This window comes from Protomyctophum parallelum, assembly GCF_964188405.1.
Source record: "Protomyctophum parallelum genome assembly, chromosome: 1".
In the NCBI taxonomy this organism is placed as follows: Eukaryota; Metazoa; Chordata; class Actinopteri; order Myctophiformes; family Myctophidae; genus Protomyctophum; species Protomyctophum parallelum.
Window position 1 is genome coordinate 32,808,008 of NC_139697.1, and position 25,272 is coordinate 32,833,279.

General features: G+C 43.6%; 1 protein-coding gene across 1 annotated transcript in view; it reads right to left on the minus strand.

The window, feature by feature from the left end:
• col9a2 (procollagen, type IX, alpha 2) overlaps positions 1–24,504 on the minus strand; it is a 36,323-nt gene extending 11,819 nt beyond the window's left edge. The window contains exons 1-23 of the mRNA XM_083781209.1: positions 24,254–24,504; positions 22,769–22,843; positions 17,323–17,358; positions 16,653–16,715; positions 15,619–15,672; positions 13,881–13,916; positions 11,721–11,744; positions 11,434–11,487; positions 11,224–11,277; positions 8,868–8,918; positions 8,640–8,696; positions 8,455–8,508; positions 6,655–6,708; positions 6,372–6,425; positions 5,799–5,852; positions 5,643–5,696; positions 5,389–5,442; positions 5,131–5,184; positions 4,972–5,025; positions 2,952–2,996; positions 2,429–2,482; positions 2,106–2,159; positions 328–381 (exon numbers count right to left, since the gene is read on the minus strand). Of these exons, the coding sequence (XP_083637335.1) occupies positions 328–381; positions 2,106–2,159; positions 2,429–2,482; positions 2,952–2,996; positions 4,972–5,025; positions 5,131–5,184; positions 5,389–5,442; positions 5,643–5,696; positions 5,799–5,852; positions 6,372–6,425; positions 6,655–6,708; positions 8,455–8,508; positions 8,640–8,696; positions 8,868–8,918; positions 11,224–11,277; positions 11,434–11,487; positions 11,721–11,744; positions 13,881–13,916; positions 15,619–15,672; positions 16,653–16,715; positions 17,323–17,358; positions 22,769–22,843; positions 24,254–24,325 (1,215 nt within the window). The 5' untranslated portion in view covers positions 24,326–24,504. The remainder of the gene's footprint in view (positions 1–327; positions 382–2,105; positions 2,160–2,428; positions 2,483–2,951; positions 2,997–4,971; positions 5,026–5,130; positions 5,185–5,388; positions 5,443–5,642; positions 5,697–5,798; positions 5,853–6,371; positions 6,426–6,654; positions 6,709–8,454; positions 8,509–8,639; positions 8,697–8,867; positions 8,919–11,223; positions 11,278–11,433; positions 11,488–11,720; positions 11,745–13,880; positions 13,917–15,618; positions 15,673–16,652; positions 16,716–17,322; positions 17,359–22,768; positions 22,844–24,253) is intronic.
• Positions 24,505–25,272: the final 768 nt, after the last annotated feature.

Here is a 25,272-nt window from a genome sequence, read left to right on the forward strand (position 1 = left end):
TTGGCCAACATACAGAACAATACAGTTCTTTAGTTTGGGTCTGGAAGGCTAAATGTCATCAAATGGTGGTCCGTGGCTCAAATGCAGAATAAATAATGGACCTTGATATGAAAAATCTTGAAAACCACTCATTTAAGGTATATTTAGAACGGATAAAAAATATGCGATTAATCACAGTTAACTATGGACAATCATGCGATTAATCAGATTAAATATTTTAATCGATTGACAGCCCTATACACACACAAGCACATGAACGCACACGCGTACGCACGCACTACATATAGTATGTACATTTGTGCACAAATAATAGGTCTAATAACTTACAGCCTTGCCCACGATTCCCTGTGGCCCAACGTTTCCTCTCTGACCTCGGTCACCCTATAGGAAAGAGACAGAAACAACATAGAAACAGTCAAACAAAATTGCAGCTTTGTCATGCACTGATGACAGGGGATGTCGATTCACGTTATCGATATCACAGTATTTGGTCAAAAATAGCGTGATATGGAACAGTCCATATCGCCCAGCCCTAATTTATGTAACTGTTTTTTTCCACACACTTATGACCAAATTGACTTATGAGCACTTGCCGTAGCACTTGCCATAGCCCCAGCAACCTCACAGGCGTGTGCAAAGGCTAAACTTATGCAACATAGATAGCATTTTATGTAGGCTTTACACTCTACTAGTCCTTACCCGTTCTGAATATATGAACAGCAAATTATGTTCAGTGTGGGTAATGTGATGTAATAGATCACATTACTGATAGGGGGGGAATTGTTTACAGATGGTGTTGGGAAGTTGGGTTGGGCACAAAAGTAGGCTAATTAGTAGGCTAGTTTATTTTGCAAGAAAATGCTGCAGTACAATCATAAGTACACCGTTGATGTGTGATGTAAATTTGGTGGTGCTATTCTGCCTATAATTGGAAGTTATTGACTATTTTCACATTCGGTGTTGCACTTTGTAGACGGTCCCTAACCGCTCACCGTCTGATATAAGATATTAAACGGTGAACGCGGAGGTTGGCTTTTTGGGCTGCAAAGCAAGTTGTAGTTTGTTCTTTATATAATCAGGTTAAGAATGAGATGTTTTGTGTGATTTCGGAATGTGTCGTTCGTGAGCTACTGAGCCAGCGTTGGTCATTGCATCCGTCTGTATGTATTTCTGTCATTGTGTTGTTTCCGACGGCACGGGATCTGTCTTCCCCAGATTATATATGTTATGATCCAACAGATATAAAAGTGCATAGTATTGTAACTGTTGCCAAGGCAATGCCCTGTCCGGGTGGAGTTAAACCCTGTTGTTGTTGCGTGCTAACGGTAGGCGGTTAAGAAAACGTCTCCATTTGGCCACCCCGAGTCCCCGACAGATAAGCATTCTGTTGTGATGGAGCTGTTCAGTGTGTCACGCAGCCACGCTGGGTGCGTGCAGGGCTGTAACCTGTTGTTGTCAGTGTCCAGGCTTTCAGCGTGCATGTATTCCATGTGTACGGCACGCAAGAGTAGCTACTATGGGTCCGAGTTGTTTTCCCCGTGTGGGTCTGATGTATAGGCCTGATGCCTACCTGGGGGCGGTGTGGAAAAGGGGAGGTGCGTTGGAGGGGGAATGTTGCGCGGAAAACTGTGTCCCAGTATTAATCAGTGTCCCTCCCAACATGCATTTCATTGGTGACACGTGATTTGCGGGGAGACGAGTTGTTTTTGACGCAAATTAATTTCATTAAGATGATTGTTAGAATGTTCGGCGTGTGTAATGCAGGGCAGATTGAGGTTGGAGGACAGGGCTGTGCGGCGCTAGGTTCCGTGAGGCTGTCCGTGCGTTGTGGCGTTGTGAGGAGGCGCTTTGCTCTATGCGGAAGTGGACAGACAGACAGCGGTTCTTGAATTTAATAATGATAGTATATACACATAGTTTCATTATATAGATATTCCACTGTTAGGTTCTTAGCTCACGTATGATTCATGATGACTATTTTGATGCATTTGATGTATTACCATGTTTTTGTTCTTGCTTAATGTAAATCGCTCTGGATTAAGAGCATCTACCACATGCCTAAATTGTGAATTCAACATCTGCAGAACATTTCTACATCCCCTTACCTTAGGTCCAGGAACACCCTCCATACCAGCTTCACCAGGAAGACCAGGCTCGCCCTATACAAGAAAAAGGACAAATGTTTTAAATGTTTTCAACTACCTATAGAAACTTTAAACAAATGTAAGTTTGTCAAATTGCTATTTATTTTGTGTCGGTGGTCTGGATCGCCATCAGACCCCCCAAAACATATAGCATTTCTCGGGCTCTAGTTGTCAGGAAAGTGAAGAGATGGTGGAGGACCTGTGGTTAAGTGGTCAAGTTGACCCAATATGTGATCTGCTGTACCCGCACGTAGGACGGGGGTGTTTAGTGTGTGTTTTCCTACCAGAGGTCCTGAGGCGCCGGCCGACCCAACGAAACCTCTGGGTCCAGACTCCCCCTGGCGAGAGAGAAGAACAATGATGTTGTAAAGAAACACACCGTGGTGGAAAGCAACCTTAAGCAATGTACTACTACTACTACTTAAGTACAATTTTGAGTTACTTTATACTCCAGTATTTCCAAATTCCAGTGCTTTTACTTCTACTCCACTACATCTCAGAGGCAAATATTGTACTTTTACTTCACTACAATTATAGTTACTAGTAGTAGTACTTTGTAGTTTGTTACTTTGTTTGATTCTTCATAGTGAGTACTTTCTACTTTTGGTACTTTAAGTACATTTTGATGCCAATACTTTTGGTATACTTTATACGTTTACTTGAGTACATTTTTAATTCTGGACTTTTACTTTCACAGAGCATTTCTTTATTGCAGTAATGACACTTTTACTTAAGTAACACCACTGTAAACAACAAAGTGAAAAAGCAATAAAAAGGTGTATACAGTATGCCACCTCATGGCCTTACCTTCCCTCCAGGCCCGCCCTTTGTTCCTGGGCTTCCAGGCAAGCCCTGAAAACACAATGAGCAACATAAGAACATGCTAGCAGAATGTTAAAATGCTCTCTGCATTGAACTTGTATCCTATAGGACTGTATTCTGTGTTTAAATAAATTGCAATTACTATATATATATATATATGAAAACATTAACCAAACTCGGCGAAACCGTAGGGTTAGATTAGTACCCTAGCCTGCCAAACCCGGAATTCTCGTTTTCCAGGGTTTATATTCTTTAATCCATGTTTTTATCCGATCGAATCGTTAGCTACCGTTCATTAGCACAACAGACCAAGTGGGACAGTGGCCATTTTGAAGATGCGCGCGCATCCACTTGCATTGTATAGGCTGCATTCAAAGCCCTCTATCTCAGAAACGACATTGAGGGGCCTGTAGCAGGCGCTGTGATACTCGCGGTCAGGTTTTTCCACCACCGACCGAGAGAACAACAACCGGTCATGACACCACTCCGCATTTTGTCATCCTAACATGCGACTACGGATATTTGGCTCTTCAAAGTAAGTGTTACGCGTGATAAAACCTTGGCAATACGCTATCGAGGGATTAATTAATGCTGGGGGGAATTGTGTTTTAAGATAATCAGTGTGCAAACTGCGAATGCACGGAAGTGCGTGCATGCGTGGTTATATATCAATTACACCTACAGGAAGAACACAGGTTTGATGTGACAGCCCCTGTCATAGCTTGAAATATTGCCTTACGGTGATAGTCCTGAATGTGTGTGTGTGTGTGTGTGTGTGTCTACGTGCATGTGAGCTTTGCCACAGGACAGCAGGATATATGACAGGCTACGTTACGTTGTGAGTCTGCAGCCGTGACATGGCAGTGACAATCATGGACCATGAGTGTGCACCTCATGCTCCATTACCCCTTGGACAATGGCGTGCGCACGCACACGCACGGCACACACCCACACACACAGTCACACACACGCCTAACTGGAAGTGTACGCACACGCACATGCACGCACATATATTATACTCTCATACAACCTGGTTTGATGGTGATAAATCGCTCGAGGTGGGAGGGAGAGGGCTATTTCAAGGTGGTTTAAATTCTAAAACAGCTCGGGTGAGGGGGTCATTGTTAAAGCTGGATGACTGCCCAGAAAACAAACCCGACCCAAGGCACAAAGAAATGCACAGCAGCAGGCTGGCCGTGTTGTTGGCTTGTTCTCCTCCCTGCCTCTCTTTCTGCCGACTGCTCCCGACTCCGCTGAATAGTGGAATAGCTCTCTGCAGTCTGACCTCTTACGTGGTCTGGGCGACAATGAGCTGATGCGGACGAGGCTTGTTTGCATGTGTACGTGGGGCCGGTGCTGTTTAGTTAAACAATCACCACAACAAACAACCTTGAGGGGCGATTGAGAGTGTACAAATTGTACACTGTCAGAGTTACAGACCTGCAATGGTCCATTTGTACGCTCTCAGAGTTACAGACCTGCAATGGTCCATTTGTACACTGTCAAGAGTTACAGACCTGCAAGGGTCCATTTGTACACTGTCAGAGTTACAGACCTGCAAGGGTCCATTCGGTCCCATTTGTACGCTCTCAGAGTTACAGACCTGCAATGGTCCATTTGTACACTGTCAGAGTTACAGACCTGCAAGGGTCCATTTGTACACTGTCAGAGTTACAGACCTGCAAGGGTCCAATTGGTTCCATGTTTACTGTACACTCTCAGTGCATGTTACAGACGTGCAAGCGTCCAATTCACAATTGGTCAGCCTTCTGATTGGTCCCTGACTGACTAACCAGCAGGCTCTTTCTGCATTGTTCCGCCCTGGATCCGCCTTGTTTATGTTGAATTAGCTAAAATATATTTTTTTGGAAAAAACTAAAACATGATATGCCCAGTCACCATGCTGCACCTGTGATGTTCATTTTTACTGACACAAAGTTTAAAATAAGAACACACACACACACACACACACACACACACACACACACACACACAATACACTCACCGCGGTTCCCTGATGACCGGCGGGACCAGGCATGCCAGCCTTCCCTGGGCCGCCCTGCAGAGAGAAGAGAAGAAACACATTCCTCATTTAGACAGCAACACATCATTGTTGGCATCAATGTCATCAAATTTGCCAAAAAAACAAACAAAAAACACTCGCCTTGATCCCCGGGACGCCAGGAGTGCCATCCTTTCCATCAATACCAGGTAGGCCCTGAAAAAAAAAGAAAACATAAAGAAAATAAAACAGTCAGATGGATGCAATGGGTATGGTACTGTATTTGCCAAACCTTTGCCGCGAGCGTGTCGTTGCCAGGAGTGTGTATTTCATTGCTGCCGGTCAGAAAACATTGTTTCAATTTTGTGTGTGTGTGTGTGTGTGTGTGTGTGTGTGTGTGTGTGTTTGGCGTTCACTTACATTCTCTCCCTTCTTGCCAACAGCACCCTGAGGGCCCTGGATGCCTCTGTTGCCCTATGGAAACGCACACAACTCATCACCGTTATCACCGTCATGAGTACGCTCATCATCATCACCCTAAACATCATCATCATCATCATCGTTCAAGTGCCCAGACAAGATATTGTTAGGACTTATTGCTGCCTCGCCCAATCCTTACAGAATAACCTTGAAGAATAGTACTTGAAAGAGGGGGCTTTTTTTCTTGTACTTACAAGGTCTCCCTTATCTCCTGCATCTCCTGGTGGTCCCTTAGGACCCTCCTCACCCTGTAGACAAGAGAGAGACAATTATAGCAATCCATTGTGCATGCATGCGTGTGTGTGTGTGTGTGTGTGTGTGTGTGTGTGTGTGTGTGTGTCAGTACTTACTGGTGGCCCAGGAATGCCAACAGGTCCTCCGATGCCCTTGTAACCACGGGGCCCCTAAGGGGAAACAACAACAAAAGTCTTATCAATCACTTGGGATCTAAGGAGGATGCTAACTCACGCTGGGGCCACAATTCACTGTGATAAAGAGGTAATTAGCGCTTAACTCACTTTGCTAATGGGAGGTACACAAAGAGCCAGCTACTCCTCTTGCGTTGGCTCTGAGCCGGGGCGCTAACTTGGCTAACGTGGCTAATGTTAACAGTAAGACGGATGGCTACCGCGGATCATTAACTGCAGATGGAGACAACGTGCACCCAGGCAACCCTGACTCATTAGGGTGGGGGAGAGATTTGTGTTAGCATCATTTCCATATGTCCCCATTGCTGGTAATGGATAATGTTTGTATAGAGGCGCCAGGCCTAGCTCAGCCTTTCTTGGCATTGGCCTAGGAGGGAGGAGAGTACGGCTGTTCTTCATGTCCAAAAGAGGAATGGCGTGAGCGTTTGGAAGGTGTGCTATAGGATGGAGAAAATGTGACAGAAAGTAACAAACAGACTGATGCATGGCACTCACCGCCTCCCCCTTGGGTCCCATCATACCCGGGTAGCCTCTCAAGCCCATTGGACCCTGAGATGGAAGTAAAAAAAAGAAAAACAGAAGGATGAGAAAACAAAATCACATATACTGCAGCTTCGGCAGCCTGGGGCAACGAGGGATTGACACGTCAATTCTGTCAGTAAAAGCTGTTTAGTATAGGAACACAACACAACACAACATCGGCTTTAGGTTTTTCTACTAGGTTCTACTCAATCTACTGTGTGCAAAACCTCCTGGAGATAAATCATCATCAGCATACCGGAGGTCCTGGGATGCCCTGCTCCCCGGAGATGCCCAGTTCTCCCTTGGTGCCCTGGGGGAAGGAGAGAGAGACAACAGCAGGTTGATCAGTCATTCTCATTGTGCGCCCGTTGTGCTGTAGAGCAGGTGCAGCCTAGCGGAGCTACAGAACATTCAGCACAGCAATGTATATAGGAGGCTTTTATATGCCTTGTTGCACAGCAACAAGGCATATAAAACATAATTCAGTGCAGGTTCTGTCTATTATATGCATGACCATGCCATAATGGAGATGTAGCATACGTGTTCTTGGAGTTAATACACTCATGACTCACACATAAAAAGAGGTAGCGGGTGGTATGTCAATCAAATGAATGGGCTATAATTATCTGTGTTTTTGAGCGGCTCCTGTATGCACAGCTTTGTGTGTATGTGTGTCTGTATGAGCAGGGAACGTGCTCAGCTGATTGGCTGAGCACGGAATGCGATGTACGATGATGTATGATGCTGAGAGCGCCGGCCCGCTCACTTCACGCGAGTGTGAAGTTGTACTTATTTGAACAGAACAGCTTGCGAGAAGACGAACACCTCAAAACAACCAGCCAAAGGCTGAGACGAGGGGAAAGAGAGAGAGAGATTGAGAGACACTAGCCTGGAGCAGTAGTTTTCAGTGTTTATCTGTGTGGTTGTCCATGTAACCGGCTCTTGGCGCATCAGAGATCAGAGGCCATGAAGTCCATGCTTAAGGAAGTGCTCTCTCTCTCTCTCTCAGAGGCCACGGTGTGCTCATTAGCCGCCCGCAGTACAGTACAGTAAGGTGAGAGGCCATCAGCTCGCTCACTCTCTCATCTAGCCCTTCATGTACCTGACACCTCACTGCTGCTTTGATCTGGCTCCCTGCGCGCTGTTTGTAGGTCAGGGCCGGGCCTGACTAATCAGAGCCAGATTAGTGCCAGTCATGTGCCTCGGGATGGCGTTTGGTTCATTAGCGCTAATCCCTGTGAGTGTGTGTGTGTGTGTGTGTGTGTGTGTGTGTGTGTGTGTGTGTGCGTGCGCGTGCGTGAGTGCGTGCCTGCCTGCGTGCGTGGGTGTGTTTGTTATGCGGAAATGTGTGCGCATGTAAATGGTAAATGCCGCATTCATATTACACAAATCTTTATCCAAGGAACTTTATGATTGTGCATTGCATTCACCCAGAACCATTTAACGAGAGTTGCGCGAGTTGAACCTCTGTTAATTTCATCGGGTCAGATCTTATAGAGAAATCCTGAACCGGAAGTTTAGGGAATGCACTAGAGTCTATGAGCGCTTGTCACTATGTCCGGTTACATGAACCACGTGACGGGTGCCATTTCTGACCTCTCACTGACACAACTCTCCAATAGAAGGCTCTGCATTCACCCATTCACACACACACATACACCAATGGCGAAGGAAACCATGCAAGGCACCAACGTGCTTAGCAATTAGGGGTTATTTCTGTGTCTTGCTCAAGGACACTTCGACACCAACTCTGGGGGAGCCCGGGATCGAACTGGAAACCCAAGCGAACACTCTACCTTATTGCATGCACTTACTTGTTCATCTCAAAATATACTGATGATAATGTATGATGTATGATATGTACTCTTTATCAAATATCTTTGGTGAAAATAGCCGATCTACATGATCACGACATGTTGCAATATGCTGTACACTGGAACAATTCTTGCAGAACATTCACCTATTATGACATGGCCCGAATAGGGACGCTATAGTATTGATGTGGTTAAAGGAGAAGACTGTAAAGAAGAATAAATGGTGAGATTGTTCCCCTCACCGTGGATCCGATGCTACCAGAGTCTCCCAGAATGCCAGCACGTCCCTTGTGCCCCTGGAAGGAAAAAAGAACCACCACCGAGACAATAAAGCTTCGTCATAACAATAAACAATAATTCAACCATAAATTGTTGACTCGTTCATTTGCCGGAGAAACGGACTCCATGGCGACGGGACACTGCTCACCTTGACTCCCTGTATTCCCTGAGGGCCCTTGGATCCCGCTGGACAGTTTAATGGACACTGTGTGGGGGGTTAGGGAGGGAGGGTTACATGCATGTCACATGAGGAAACGATAAACATGATTGTGTAGAAGTGTCCATGATGCCAGATTAGACGGACAAGGAGAGAGAGAGAGAGAGAGAGAGAGAGAGAGAGAGAGAGAGTGAGAGTGAGAGAGGATGATTGGGTTACCTGGAAGTCCGCACTGCCCTCTTCACCAACCAGGAACTTGCCAGGGGGACCCTATAGAATTACACAGACACAAAGAGACAGGGGTGGGTATGTGGAGACAGACATACAGGCAGAGACAGACATGAACAGTAGATTCACTATGAACATGTAGGCCTACATGTACACCGACCGACAGACAGACAGACAGACAGACAGACAGACAGACAGACAGACAGACAGACAGACAGACAGACAGACAGACAGACAGACAGACAGACAGACAGACAGACAGACAGACAGACAGACAGACAGACAGACAGACAGACAGACAGACAGACAGACAGACAGACAGACAGACAGACAGACTGGGTACACGGAATCACATTGTCAGAGTAAGTAAACACATAGGCTGTTTTCTGCTTAGCTGAGCCAGCATTCTCTCTCTCTCTCTCTCTCCCTCTCTCTCATACACAGACCCTTTAATCTCTCCCTCCATCCCCCCTGCTATCTCCTCTGTTTATAGATTGAGTTAGAAAGTAAAGTATGTGTATGCAAGCTGATGTATCCCAGCCACAGTCAGTTGAGACAGCCCAGTGATCTAATGGGACTTTATTTACCCAAGGACAGCACTAAAGCTAAACAAATACACTCCCCTGGGCAGGGAGCATCACTCTCAATGAAGACGCCCCCCCCCCCCCCCCCACACACACACACACACACACTCCTGGATGCAGGGATGCACACAGGAGAGTACACAACATACGCCGTTGAAAATACATTTAGATGGTGTAAGCCTGGAGAGTGATGCGGCGGTATTCCGCCATCACGCCGTTCCCTGTGGCTGTAGTATGAGGAAGAGGGAGCGCTTCCCTTTTCCTCTGCTATCCTGCACTGTTATAATTGATTGTATCCAGGTACGTGCACACACATACCCGGAGGCAGAATTCAGGAAAATTGCCTTTTTGTCCGAACTCTCCTGAACTTGAACGCAGCATGTTACGTTGATGGGATTTGTCCTCTGTGTAGAAATCCATGTCATATGCCGCAACACTATAGCTAAAGAGTGCGCAGTTGCACCCCGAAAATAGCTGATCTACAAGCTCACTAGCTTGGCCCAGCCAGCGTGATTTCTGGTATAGAGGGGCGGGCACCGTATCTTTTGTGATGAAAGAAGATTGGCTGGGCGCTATGATCAACATCATACAGTATATCACAATATTCTTTGTGATACAGTACATGTTGTGATGATAATTTCTTGATAATCTTTCAAAATCTTAACCCATTCTGAACGGGAACCCATTTTGGTGTTAGCATTATGTTATGCTTTAGCTATTGAAAAATAGCAGATCTACAAGCTCATAGCGAGCTTGTAGGTCTGCCATTTTTGAAAAATCGAAGAACGACTGACATTTTTTAGAATCTGATCTCAGGTCAGAATGGGTTAATCAGACCAGTGTGTGTCCAGTGGAAACCTCGTATGAATCTGATCTCAGGTCAGAATGAAATAAGGCCTAAGTGATAGAAAACTGCCACGTCCCACTAGGTGTACTGTGATGGGAGATTCCATCCTCAGGCTTACATGAACATTTCCAAGGTGACCGTGAGGTGTAAAGGAGGAAGACACTGGTTCTGTAGCACTTTATTTAGGTTACAGTGTTTAGATCCGTGTGGGTCTTCGCCAGGTGTGCTTCCCGCTTGGACTCTAGACCTAGAGGTGTGCGCAGTTGAGTTACATGGCTTCGTTTCAGCCTGACACATCGTCAGCACCCTCTGGTGGATACAGGAGAGGTGTGCACTAGGGAGTAGGGACATCTGGCCACGTTTTGGACAAACAAATGCTATTTTCCCCCAATTTTCTTTTGAAAAAGAAAATATTTGAATCAAAGTCTTAAGTAATGTAAAGTATACATGATGTGAACATGCACGGTACATCATTATCAGACTTAACTTTATCCTTAAAATTCTTGTTTATGTCCCAAAATGACAAATATACAGTTTTGTAGCAATATGTATAGCAATTGTAGCAATATTTGACCTGAATTGTTGATCGTTTAGGCATGTTGTAATCGTGTATGCTTTACATTTTCCAAATTGACCATCAAATTGTGTGAAAACATACAGTTTGCATACAGTACAGACTAGTTTTGCACTCAAGCTTCGTGCATCTCAAATAATTAGGTTGATACTGTAGGTGTAAGTAAGGGCAAACTGGGCATATTCTATTTTCTATGCATCTATCTGTATAAATATACGGTAATATGTGAAGCATGGCAAGTTGAATATAATATACTAGATTTGACCAGGGGAAAGAAAACAGATCTTCCATAGAATGTATGCTTTTTCATCTAACACCGTGTAGTCTTGGGTTGTCACTTACTGGCTTGCCAGGGGGTCCAGAAGGTCCTGCAGGTCCAGCTGACCCCATATCACCCTGGAAAAAACATGGACAGGACCAATGTAAGAAAGTAACATTAATACGTATTCATTAATATGATTACTTATATATTACTATAAACTATAAAATGTCACTATAGGCCTAACTATAAACTATTACTGTGCAGACAAGTCAAACAATATTTTACAGTACCTTGAGTCCTGTTGCTCCAATCTCACCAGGTAGGCCGATCGGACCAGGAGCACCCTAAAAACAGAGAGAGAGAGAGCGAGAGAGCGAGAGCGAGAGCGCGAGAGAGAGAGAAAGAGAGAGAGAGAGAGAGAGAGAGAGGAGAGAGAGAGGAGAGAGAGAGAGAGGTGTTTCCATACCGCATCCTTAATCCCTATCCTCGTCCATATTCTATCAAGCTAGTCTAATATCTCAAAGGAAAGTTATCAAATGATAAAATAACTAGGAACTATAGCATACAAACCACTTACAGCCAGTCCAGGAATCCCAGGACCCTGTGTGTAGAGAGCAGAAGGTCAGAGGGGTTACATTGCGTTATTCCTCATCTATTGAAACGTATTCCTCTCTTCATCAAAATATGCTGCCCTAGCTGCCCTCATCTCTGTAAACAGAAATAAAATATTCCTGTGATCCTCTATGATCACAGGAATCACATCATGATAATAATCACAAGGGATCATCTAATAATTTTGACCGTGCATTTCTTATTACTGTTTTCAAATTGAAGCGTGTTGTGCTTTGGTTGCATTTCTACGGCGAGTCTCTCTGGATTAATTTAGCGTATCAGACAGATACGGACCTAAACTGTAACTGAAACCAGTCTAATGATTATCAATTTATTTTTTTTGTAAACACAATACTAACCATATTCAGTATCATGGCTTATGGCCAAATGGTTGAATTTTCGGTCTTTTGGTAGATTAGGCTACATTGTGGCTTTCAGCTCAGGACACAACACCAATACAATCACATAACACACATCGCACGCACACACGCACGAAAGAAAGAAAGAAAGATTATAGACACTACAAATTTGGTAAAATGTGCAAAATGTGAATACCGTAGGCTTATAACCCACATAATGTATACTTAACATTAACAATGACAAAACTAAATCCCAGATTGGGCTGCCTAACGTATGGGGCAAATGTAGTAGCACGGAGGAACTTCAGTATAATATGTGTGCACTGTGCACTGTGTCAGCACCGCCAGACCCAAGACAAACATGTCTATGCAAGTCAAACACAGACACAGAACAAGTCATCGTGTGCTGTTTGAACTGTCCTCTGCTTTGAATTTATATTCCACAAAAGTAATTAAGTCAGTAAAGCCTCCTCGGAAGTCGCCGTAGCACGACACAAGACGAGAGCCCCTCTCTCCTGTTTCTGTGCTGTGACTGTGAGGCAGCTTGATGAATAAGTACACCCAGCAGACGGACCGGACCGCCTGCTAAAAGGCTTTAACTAATAGTGTTTCACTCAACCGTGTCATTGGGTGGCTTCAATCATAATGGCTGAGCGCTTTGGTCCATGTCCCATAAGTGAACACGCAGCACCACCTAGTGCTCACGGTGGAGAACTGCAGCTGACCAGTGGCGCTATAGGGGCATCATTGTTGGCACCAGTGTCATTCTCTCGCCATCACTATGCACACATATATAACGGCCCCGTTTGAAGCTGTGCAATTATAACAAAATAAAGCTATATTTCAAAGAAGCAGATGACAACTGCTATTGTTCTTGCTTTTAGGGACGAAGAGACAATGGCTCAAATTAAAACGTATGCCAGACTCAAACCAATAGAGGGCACAGCTGGTCATCCATTCAAGCATGGAGAATTGGAACTCTGGAAAGGAGTTTAGTTCAGAGAACAGCTGTCCTTGCAGCATATTTGTTAGGGAACCAGGCTATGCTTATGACAATGAAAGATTAGATTGGCTAAGACTAATTCATCTGCTCTGGATGGTACCATTTGCATCTGTTTTGGGCCATATCGTTCCATATTCTGTGCTCCAGGTGTCGACACGGCTCAATACTAATCGGGACAAGAACATGAACTGAACTGAACACATTTCTCCAGAATCATATATAGGGCATAAAAATCTGCCATATTTCTTTCCCCCATAGACATTTACAAAAACATTTCAACTTCTACTAATACAAATACAAATACAAATACAAATACAAATACTAATAATATTAACCCATTATGGGCGGGAACCCCTTTTGGTGTTTTAAACATTGTTATAATTTAGCTATTGAAAAACAAGCTCATAGCGCGCCACCGAGTGGCGCGCTACGAGCTTGTAGTTATTGTAGCTATTTTTGAAAAATCGTGAAAATATTTATTTCAGAAAACTGGAGGATTTAGAAAATGTTGAGGTCAGGCCTAAATGGATGAGATATTCAAAGTACGTTTTGACTGTCTACAACCCCTCTGATGAATCTTGTATGCATCTGCGGTTGCTCTTCAGGTCAAGTTCATAGTCGATACCGTAAGATTGAAACAATATCATGTCAATGATGTTAGGTCTCATGATGGCTAAAACATCATGGTGCCTGGCTAGGAGCGTGTACATATACAGTAATTACAATACCATGTTCCATATTAAATCATGCTTCATGTACTCACAGGAGGCCCAGGCTCTCCAGTTGGTCCAGGTCCGCCCTGTAAATGGAAACAAGAAATACTAGTAAAAGTCTGCAATTCAAAATTGACTTGAGTAAAAAAGTACAGTATATAGTTCATTAAGACTCTTCAGCTCAGATTGACCATTAACCATTTATTGCAAAGCTATTGCATTTAGTATGGCGGTGTGGCTCTGCTCATGTGTCTGTGCACTGAGACACAGCTCTAATATCATAACACATTTGATATCTCAGATTATCTGTGTACCGAGACACAGCTCTGATAACAACAAACCCCAGAGCAGAGCATAACATTGCATGAACATCATAATTTTCAATGCATTCCATATACCACTTAGATAGTATTATCACATGATCAAAATACGATCCATAAATCACATTATAATCACAGAATCACCCATAACAGAACTATATAGCACATATCATAGTACAATCACAGAATCGCCCATTACAGAACTAAATAAATGCCACAGGGAGGAGGCCAGGGAGGTGGAGGGAATTTGAACGCTGACATCTGAACAACCACTGTGTCAGCTAGAGTGAACCAGTGTAGTGACTGCTTAAAAGGACCACCTGATTGTTCTGTGGGCGTGAGTGAGTTAGCTTGAAGCTAATGACAAACAGACTGACTGATTTGTGGGAGTATATATCAATTAACTAAGCAAATTAATGGGGGTTCCAGGGAGCGATAATTAGAAGTAGTAACCTTCTGACTTCCATGTCTCAATGAAATATCGCTTTGCTGGCTGTCTTAAAATGTACATGTACTTAAGCTAAAGCAAGTAACAAAAGTAGCAATATATGTCCCATGCATTTCACACGTTTTCAACTGTACGAAATGTATAAAAATCCTTTGCAAATAGCAGATCCTACATGGGCAGATTGTACAGTATATATAGGGCTGAAGTGGTTCATGTATGTTGAGTTGAGAAAAAAGAATAATCAAAATCTACAAAGTAACTTATAACTAAAGTTTTCTAATAATTGCAGCGGTGTAAAAGCACAATATTTGCATCTGAGATGTAGTGGAGTAGAAGTAAAAATACATCAAAATTGTACTTAAGTACAGTATGTAAATGTACTTAATTACTTTTACACCACTGGAAACAGACAGCTCTAACTATGTGATTATGGGTTTAACCACTAAAACCCTACATGGTTTTCTGCCCATCAAAATAGCCAAAATATCTACAAGCATGTAGATCTGTTATTTTGTTCACCTATTCGAATGTTTGCCTATTTCTGTCTAATGCTTCTCTATAATGGGTTTCAATAATAATAATGGGTACAATTAGGGTTCATGTGAGGTCTCTGCCCTAGGCCTGAGGCAAAGGTAAGGCGAGTCTCTCTGGATTCATTTAGCGTGTCAGATACGGACCTACGTAAACTGTAACTGAAACCAGTCTAATGATTATCAATTGTATTTTTTTGTAAACACAATACTAACCATATTCAGTATCATGGCTTATGGCCAAATGGTTGAATTTTCGGTATTTTGGTAGATTAGGCTACATTGTGGCTTTCAGCTCAGGACACACCAATACAATCACATAACACACATCGCACACACAAAAGACAGACAGACAGACAGACAGACAGGCCTTTTACGGGTCCCTTTAGTTCAATTCATATACCCTCAGAGACAGAGTTGTGAGGTTGAGAACCACTGCATGTGATCCAAACCAGGGTTTGGATCACATGGTCATTATGAAGACACTTGCCTTAGGCCCAGCGCTGCCGACAGGACCACGGTCACCCTTTGCTCCAATCAAACCCTGACGACATGGAGCCACGCAGGTGGGTGTGGACAGACAGAGACATACGGGAAACATGGGATAGTGTTAGAGAAACTATAAAATATGTCACAGAAGACAAAACAAGATATCAGCTGCAGCTACGGAAGACCTACAAGCTCTGTATGACCTGAATTCAGAGTACAATATGGCTAATAAGCCCCTAATTGAAGCGGACACATTTCTTGCAAGTAATTAAGAGGGGAGAATAGAAATTCCAGGCCGGATTTGCACTTTAAATCCCTGAAGAATGTCTGTGTGTGCGTGTGGGCATGTGATCATGACACTTTGAGACTTAAACCCATTATGGTCAGCACTGAAGCAAGATACATAGCAGCTCTGCTATATTAAAGTTGTAGAGAAAGTAATGTAGTGTGTATCATTAAAGTAATGTAGTGTGTTGTGTATCATTAAAGTAATGTAGTGTGTTGTGTATCATTAACTAACTGGGTGTCATTATCTCCATTATGCTCTGCACTCTCTCTCTCTCTCTCTCTCTCTCTCTCTCTGTGTAACCTTTCCTTGTTAATCCTTCCAGCCTCTTGTCATATATGTCACACTTTATCTTTCCTCTTGTAAATAATTAGACTCTAGCCTTTCCGAAATGTCCCCAGCAATGTACAGTATAGGTTTGTCTCTGTCCAGCTAGACTGGGCGAAGGCCCGGAGCTCTTGAAGGGGTATGTACACATTCCTGAGGTGTTTTGACATGTGCTACTGTATACGTGTTGCTGGAGGACCCAAAGAAATGTCAGAGACGCCGGCATAGCGAACGTCCCAACTGTCACGTCTTCTACGCCTATCTGCAGAACCTTCAGCAACTCTGCAAATTGGCATGGTACGAATGCATGAGTACACGCACGCACGCACGCACGGACGCACGCACGGACGCACGCACGCACGCACGCACGCACGCACGCACGCACGCACGCACGCACGCACGCGAGCTGTCGAGGGACATACATCAATGCCGTTCAATCCTGGAGTCCCGTCAGGACCTGCTTCCCCAGCATCTCCTTTGGCTCCCTGTATAGTCATAAAACACATGCTGTGGTCACGACACGACACAACCGACAGGCATAGGAAATGTATACGTTCTCTCATACAAATGTACCTTCTTGTCATACAGTAACCAAACAATACTTCATAAATGTACGTTCTCGTACAACCAAACAATACTTCCTAATTATGCTCACATTCATCCACACGTAAGAGTTCCAGTGGTGGAAAGTAACTAAGCACATTTACTTAAGTAATGTGCTTAAGTACACCATTGAGGTATTTGTATACTTGAGCACTTCCGATTGTCAATACTTTTACTTCTACTCCACTACAATAATTTGAAAACTTTAGTTACTTGTTACCTTGGAGATTTAAATTGACCATTTGAAAATAGCCGATCTACAAGCTCATAATGTGTCGCGACGCGACACATTGTGAGCTTGTAGATCGGCTATTTTCAAAAGATTTTGTACACATGTTGACGACGATACTTTTGTACTTTTACTTAGTACATTTTCAATACGGGACTTCTACTTGTAACAGAGACTACAACTACATTTCTGTATTGATACCGTTACTTAAGTAAGACACGTTACTTTTTCCACCACTGTAGAATTCAGAAAGGACTTACGAGAGGACCGGGCGATCCGGGAGGTCCTTTCTCTCCCTGAGGAGACACGGGTACACAGATATCAACATCAGCTTGAGGCAGTTCATATTAATGAGCTCACCTAATCAATGTCTTCTTTGTAATGTATATGCATGTAGCATACCCACATATAAACAATGTATGTTTTGGTTTTTCAACCCTTAAAGTCTTTAGATATTTTTGGGGCTTTTCTGCCTTTATTGATAGGATAAAAGTAGTCAGGCAGGAAATGGGGAGAGAGGTGGGGGGGGAAGACATGCAGCAAAGGCCGTCGGGATCGGGAGTCGAACGTGCGGCACGGCGTCAGGCTGGCTCAGCAGCCTAGGTGCCCGGACGGTTGAGCTAAGCGTCTTGAACAAGTTTGACTTATTTTAAACTGGTGGTGGTGGTGTAGTGCGGAGAATGTTTCTGAAAATAAATCAATGGAATGCAATGTGCCTCGTGGAGGCATGTGACGATCCTGTGAGGACAGTTAACTGTGATGTCATCGATGACATAGGGTCATAGGCTATCTACCAGTAAGATGCCCGGAGGGCGAGAAGCGACCTAAAGGGCGAGGTCGTTGCTGGCCGGCTCCATATATGCAGATCTACAGGTGATGATCCAGCCTTCTCTGTGACACGCGCCATATATGGAGCGTGTCTTGAGTGTATGGGGTCAGATCAAATGTCAGAACAGGTCAGCTCCATATATGGAGATTTAAGGGTTCGATGAGGTCAGATCAACATATGGAATGAATTCTGTACTGGCCATATATGGAGTTGTCTTGAGTGTACAGGGTTTGATGAGCTCAGATCAACATATGGAATGAACTCTGTATTGGCCAAATATGGAGCGTGTCATGAGGTGTGACGGACACAAGATGCAGGTTTTCATAGTAAACTGCGACCTAGGCCTACGTTTGCAATAAATATATGACTCCAAATTTGGGCTGCGTTTCAGCTGATCAGAGACCCCCTTTTTTTGTCAAAACATACGCTTGTGACTGGCCCTACTGCCAGTGTGCACAAGAAATATGCCACTGATGACTTGCGAGATTAGCTACAAAGAAAGGACAGACAGACAGACAGACAGAACGACAGACAGACAGACATTAAGACAGACGCCAGGTTAAAAGTGGCCCATGAGCTAATGTGCCTACCCAGTGCCCACCACTACCGAGTCTAGGGGTTTTAATCCGAATTGTCCGAAGTGAGGCAGAGAGGCAGACGTTTGGTGCCTGTCAGTTGAATGGGAAGAGTTGGATGGAGGCGCTATGTCCTCCTGGTGGGGGCTCCTTCCTCACTGGGGTACAAACAACACCAGTGGCAACACAGAAGTATGTGGAATTAATTGGCATAACGACTAAATTGGGAGGAAAAAAGGGGGGTAGAAAATAATTGGCTAAACTAAATATAGAAAGAAAAATCATGATGTTTTCACCACAACTTTGCAGGGCTGTAACCATTAATGGCTCCCCCATTCCTTGCAGAATTTCTACAAAAACAAACAAACAAATAAAAACACACAGCCCATCCAGAGTTCTGACGTCTGACGTGGCATGGCCAGACTAATAGAGCGTCGCAGTCCCGCCCCCTACCAGGGCCCAGGAAATTATTTTCTGTTCATTTTCCTCATAGACATTTCAGAAAGTATTTATTTAAAGACGTTTACGCCGTGGACAAAGCCAACTCTTGTCGTGACAAATCATGACATCAAACACAATTTTTCGGGCCAAACAAAGAATTAGAAAGTAGAAAAGAAACGGCAGGTTACAACACTTTTTTTGTTGTTTTTCTTCTTTGTAATTATTTGTTTGGTCCAAAATATTGTGTGTGTTGTCATGATTTGTCACGACAAGAGTTGGCTTCGTACGACGCTTAAAATGTCTTTAAATAAATACTTTTTGAAATGTCTATGGGAAAATGCATTGTGATTCATTTCCTGGGCCTGGCGTCGTCATGAAAGGGGGCGGGACTGCGACGCTCTATACCACTGCATAGATATTAGTCTGGTATTTCCCTGGCCTTTGATTACAGTTAAGCCTGGCTCTCTATGCTCTTGCCCTATTGCAGTGTAATGTTTTCCTTGTATTTATTTTTTTATTATGTTGCCTAAGCTTGTTCTGTTCTTATCCGTATAGCACTTTGGTTGATCTTGGACATGTACTCTAAAATGTGAAAGGAACATTAGCACTCTCTTGAGTAGTTTCTTATGAACCTCTTTATTTTCAGCAACAAACACACAGCAGCGGTCTATCTATCTAGAGAAACGGACGCTGCTCCGAAGAGCTGACAGACGCGTTTCGGCACCCCGGCCATCCTCAGCGTTTCAAGGCCGACGTGCCGAAACTACTATTATGACTACTCTAGCGAGTGCGGATATCAGGTCGGTATATTCCTTTCTCTATGTATCTTGAAGAATCTGCACCCACTTATTGAGACTACTCCTCAAGACTCCGCACTCCTCAAGTAGAGCGTGCCCACTCCTAACGGTTTTTGACCCGGTGGGAGAGTTGTCCTACACTGTTCAAGGTTATCATTATAAGCTTTCACAGCCCCATCACTATTTCTCACATTGCAACGATCACTGGACAAGTGGATTGAGACATTCAGAGATCAGCTTTCTGAATGCAAACTATCAGGACCCTAGAAAGACTTCACTAGTACAGGGTCTCGGCCGTCTCTCCAGCTCTTAAGTAAACAGCAAGTGCATTTTCAGGCCGGGATACCAATTTTCATACAGCCAGGAGGAAAAACCTATAGCCTATACATGAAAAACTAGTGAAATTTAAAGTGAAACTAAATAAAACGATGAGTAGATAAAATTACAATTGGAACACTATAAATAAATGGTTCTCTCTCCTCATTAGGAGAAATTGATGAGCCACCTGAAAATGTATTGTCTATGTGTATTAATGAGCTGGAGAAGCGAGGAGACCTCTGTTACTGAACTAACATTCTATAGCAATGATTAGAATATATAGATGAAAGAACTCAGATCACTGAGTATGGTGGTGAGTGACACCAGATACCAAATAATATGAATAAAATCCTGCACACACAAAATTAACATCAGGAGACTTAAACACTGGCAAAAAAAAGTAAATCCCAGCAGCATAAAAAGGATAGTGTGTTATTAAGCCTACACACGTGATTCCATTTCAAGTCAACAACCCCCAAACCCCCACCCATCTGTATCAGGCCGAGAATGAGCAAAGCATCATGGGTAGACTTTAGAAAGCATGCTATGCTATGCTTAATATTATGCTGGGTTCTAGACATATGCTGAGATCTAATCCTGAACGGAGTCTTGTTTTACAAGGTAGGCCTACTGCTATTGAACAGGTTAAAGAGGCCAAGTTGTTGGGCGTGATTATTGATGGAACACTTTCGTGGTCGATGCAAATTAGTAAAATGGTATCTAAAATGAGTAGAAACATTTCTGTTTAATATCATTGTGGTAAACCTACACAGTTGTTACTAATACTAGACATGGCTATGACACCACCAGACAGGCTATTGGTCGTCACTTTACTCCACCTTTAATACCTAGAACAAATGCACTTAAGACTCGAGAACGGTAATGTATAGAGCAGGAACACATTAGAATGAGCTCCTGCCACATATAATAAACATAGAGAATGAATCAAGCTTTAAAAAGAAATTGAAGGCAGCAGTGATTGAGGAAAGAAATCATGTTTAGATAGCTTGTTGAGTGTTTGATTTCAATTAGTAATAGGATATACAATGTTTAGTTTATAATTTGTTGCAATGTAATATATTTTCTAGAAGGCATGAAGACTGACTCTACTTTTGTTTTGTTTTGGTTTTAACTATGTAATGAGGACTAATGGTGGATCCGTAATAAACAATAAACCAGGTGGGTAACATGAAGAATATCTGAGTGGAGTGGGTCAGTATACATTATAATTAGAAATGTACTGTATCGGAAAAGTATCGGCCCTAATTTGTCATATCGGTATCGGCAACTATGCCAGTCTAACCACTGATCCGACACAGGGGTAAGGGGTTGACATCATGGCAAGTAAATAAAAATGTTGGGGCATGTGGAGTTTGCTGCACATTTGAGTGAGGAGTCTGCTATAAACACAACACGAGATATATAGCTAGATAGCTATAAACACAACACTGGTATGATTCGGTATCGGGATGGTATTGGGATCGGATCGGAAACTACATCCCTAATTATAATGTAATGTAATGTATACAGACCCACTCCAGTCATAGACACAAAGTGACAGTGGCGACATTATCCTGATACTCTAATAATGATGGCCCTATTTAGGGCACGCCTTTATCCCTAAACCCCTTATTTGCTATATTTTACTTTCTTGAAAAAACATTTTAAAATAGTTCAATTAGCCGATCTAAATCAACACACTGCGAGCTTGTAGATCGGCTATTTGAACTATTCTAAAATGTTTTTCAATATAGTTAAATAAAAATCACACTGACACAATTTGTGTCCTCACTTTTGTCTTCAATGTTTGTGTTTACACAAACACGCAAAGCTGGGCATAGGAGGGGCTATACAGCAAATACGTTTAGGGATGAGGGGTAAGGGGTGGTGCAAGATAGGCCTATATCCCATGTGTCTGCAATGTTTTCTTTTGAGTGGTGCAAACACTCCCTTACGGAGCTATGTGTGTGTGTGTGTGTGTGTGTGGGGGGGTGTGTGTGTGTGTGTGTGTGTGTGTGGCTGGGTGGGTCGCTGGGTGGGTGCGTCTGAGCACGAAATAATGCTTTGGTGCACTGTTCCTCCTTGTGGATAGGGGGAGGGGCTGTCTTACTGGGACAACATGTAGTCCAGGAAGTAAGTGAGCCCAGTGTCCATGACATCAGAGACACTGAGCTCACTGCTAAAATCTAAAATATCTAAAACCACATATTACACACATAAAGACCCCCAGGAAAGTGTTCTAAATCTTCTAAACGTCATTAACATATATTTTTTGGTTTCCCTTTAAGTTAAAGCAGCAGATTTCGCCATACGCAGTTTGTTTCCTCCACTGGCCCAGTTATAGCAGCAGACTGCTCTATTCCCAGTATGTTTATAAAACCTGCCTCTGGTTAACCTAAGAATATGGTGAATGTATCACATTACTGCGACATTAGCCCCCATGCAGCCCTCCCTCTCAGGAAGGAGCAGAATTAAAGCCCTTTCCTCAAAGCCCCTCTCTATAGCTGTGAACAGTGCTCCTTTGTGCACGCATGTTGTCGTGCACGTTGCTCTCTGGTGGCAAGACTGCGGTACTGCAGAGCACCTCTTGCTTTGCTATTTCTGCCATACAATGATGGTCTTTGTGACAACCTGTTGGGAGTCTGGTGGAGGGAGTCTGGTGGAGGGAGTCTGGTGGAGGGAGTGTGTGTGTGTGTGTGTGTGTGTGTGTGTGTGTGTGTGTGTGTGTGTGTGTGCGTGTACTCACATCAATGCCGTCGGACCCGGGGGTACCTGAAGGGCCTGAAGGACCAGCCTGGCCCTGTGGTCCAGCTGGACCTCTCTGAAAGAAAGAAAATAATAAAATAATAATAATAATATTAATGTAAAGAATGAAATAAATCACATATCATTGCTGTCGGGGATCTGCAAGCTGCACACATTTGAGCTTGTACTGTTAATGCTTTTGAATGCAAATCCTGTTTTCAGTTTTGGACAGTGGACATGGATTGGTTTCCTCCCGAAAGAGACAAAATAACTTTTGAATAGGCTTTTGAATAGGCTGGGGGGTAAGCTAATAAACGTATGTTTATTCCCGCAGAAACATGAGGGGGATATCTGGATATCAATAGACATAGAAAGCAATAATGTTAGTAAGTCAGATGATAAAAAGCTAAAATGTATTAATTTATTTCTCACCCCCCTCTCTCGACGGTGTGAGAGTTCAGGTTTTGTTATAAAACGTCCTTGAGGGTCCATGAAAGCATATTGCAAGAACTGAAAATGGAACTGGAAGTTCCATTTTCAGACTAATGCAACAAAGCAGGTATTGGAGGATTGACTGTGGGGGGGGGGGGGGGGGGGTGTCATGGGACTGACAGTGTTTACCCATCCTGCCCCACTTCCTCCATGGGCCTTTCAACCCCCCCTCTATGGAATATGACCTGTGTCAGTGGATCCGTCCATTGCTCCGGCCTGAATAAAGAATCCTCAATCTGCTATTCAATTAGGCCAAAAAAAGGAAAAAAATAAAAGTAAAATGTAATCCTCGACAGGGCAGAAATTGGTGGATTCCACTGGGTAGCAGTTAGGTGTGATGCTTGACTCTCCAGGGCACACATTCTTTGTGTGCTTCTCTTTGAATAAGGCCTTTCACAGTCAGGAGAAAAGTTTGTTTATGTGTGTGTGTGTGTGTGTGTGTGTGTGTGTGTGTGTGTGTGTGTGTGTGTGTGTGCGCGTGTGTGTGTGCGCGCAACCTACACATGCATGCGCTTACACGTGCACGTGTGTTGGCTGGCTCATATCCAACTCTGTCATGGCCGATGTCTTGATTAAATCCAAGTAAAAAGGAAGAAAAAAACATCCGTAACTTTCATTGAGTCTTCAAGGCACAAAGTTAATCCAGGAAAGAACATGGGATCCTCAGTAAAACTTCACAAGATACTCCTCCTCACACGATGCAAAGTCTGTCCTCCGGCGACACAGTTTTGTTGCATTCTCAAGACAGAACAACAAAATAAATCATCCTCTCTAGACATGCACACAATCAAGCTAAGCTAATTCAACCTGCAGCAGTCAACACCTGAATAAAACAACACCAGAAAACTCCCACTAAACACAACATCCATCCAGTAATCTGCGGACCCGTTCCAGGGGCCTCGACCACAACCACCACAGAAAATCAGCAAGCTATAAGCCCCGACTAGACCTCTATCTATACCCCCAACCTGTAGCCTTTTCTCCACTCACTCACCACTTGGGCCAAGGCCAGGCAGAGGGTCTGCAGAATCACCCAGCTCTTCAACAAGGCAGAGAGCGCAGCCATGGTTCCCCTTCTTCTCTCCTTCTATATACCACTCTCCTCGGTGCACAAAAATCCTCTCTTCTTCACCTCCTTCTCGCACCCCGTTCCTCTGCTTGCTCCTACTCCCTGGCCGGTGAGGAGCGGGACTGTGGGCTGAAGCTGTCCCGAAAGGAGGGTGTGTGGGGGATGGATGGATGGATGGGGGGCTCTGTGTGCACTGACCAAGAGGAATCCACTCAGGGGGCCAGAGAGAGAGGGGAGGGTGGAGGGGAGGGCGGTGAAACCAGAGAGCAGTGGTGGATAAAGTACTACTATTTAACTCAAATGGTTTACTTAAGTAAAAGTAACAATGCAGAAATACTTTAAGTTAAAGTCTGCAATTCAAAATTGACTGAAAACTTGAAACGTAACGAGTACTTACGTAATCGTTACGTTACGTTTCAAGTTTTCAAAATGTATAAAAATCCTTTGAAAATAGCAGATCTACAAGCGCAGGATCGCCTATTTTCAAAATGGCCGGAATGTGTATAGGGTAAGGCTGTCCCCAAACATTCGGGGTTCAAACCTTCGCTCATTAGGGTTGGCACTCGAATCTTAATTAATGGGCTTGAACCCCCCCCCCCCCCCCGTTTTTTTTTCTTTTTTTAAACTCGAAAATATTTCTCGGCGAGAATGCGATATGCATAATAAGAGTACTATGTTCATGTTGTGTTTACATGTTACATTTAGATGTTATTAATAATCGGGGGGGCACACAACCGATGCTCCAGTGCAGATACGTCTCAAAATGTTTTCTGCGCATAGATCAAAGGCATGAAAGGCGCATTTGTGCACCAAAGCTGAGACAGTTATGTAGAGAAATCTGACAGGCATTCAAAAGGAACTCAAATGTGATGTTAATGTCCTGTAAGTAGACTTAGAAATAAAACTAGTGTTGACTAATCATTAGATGTGGCTCTAATTTTGAA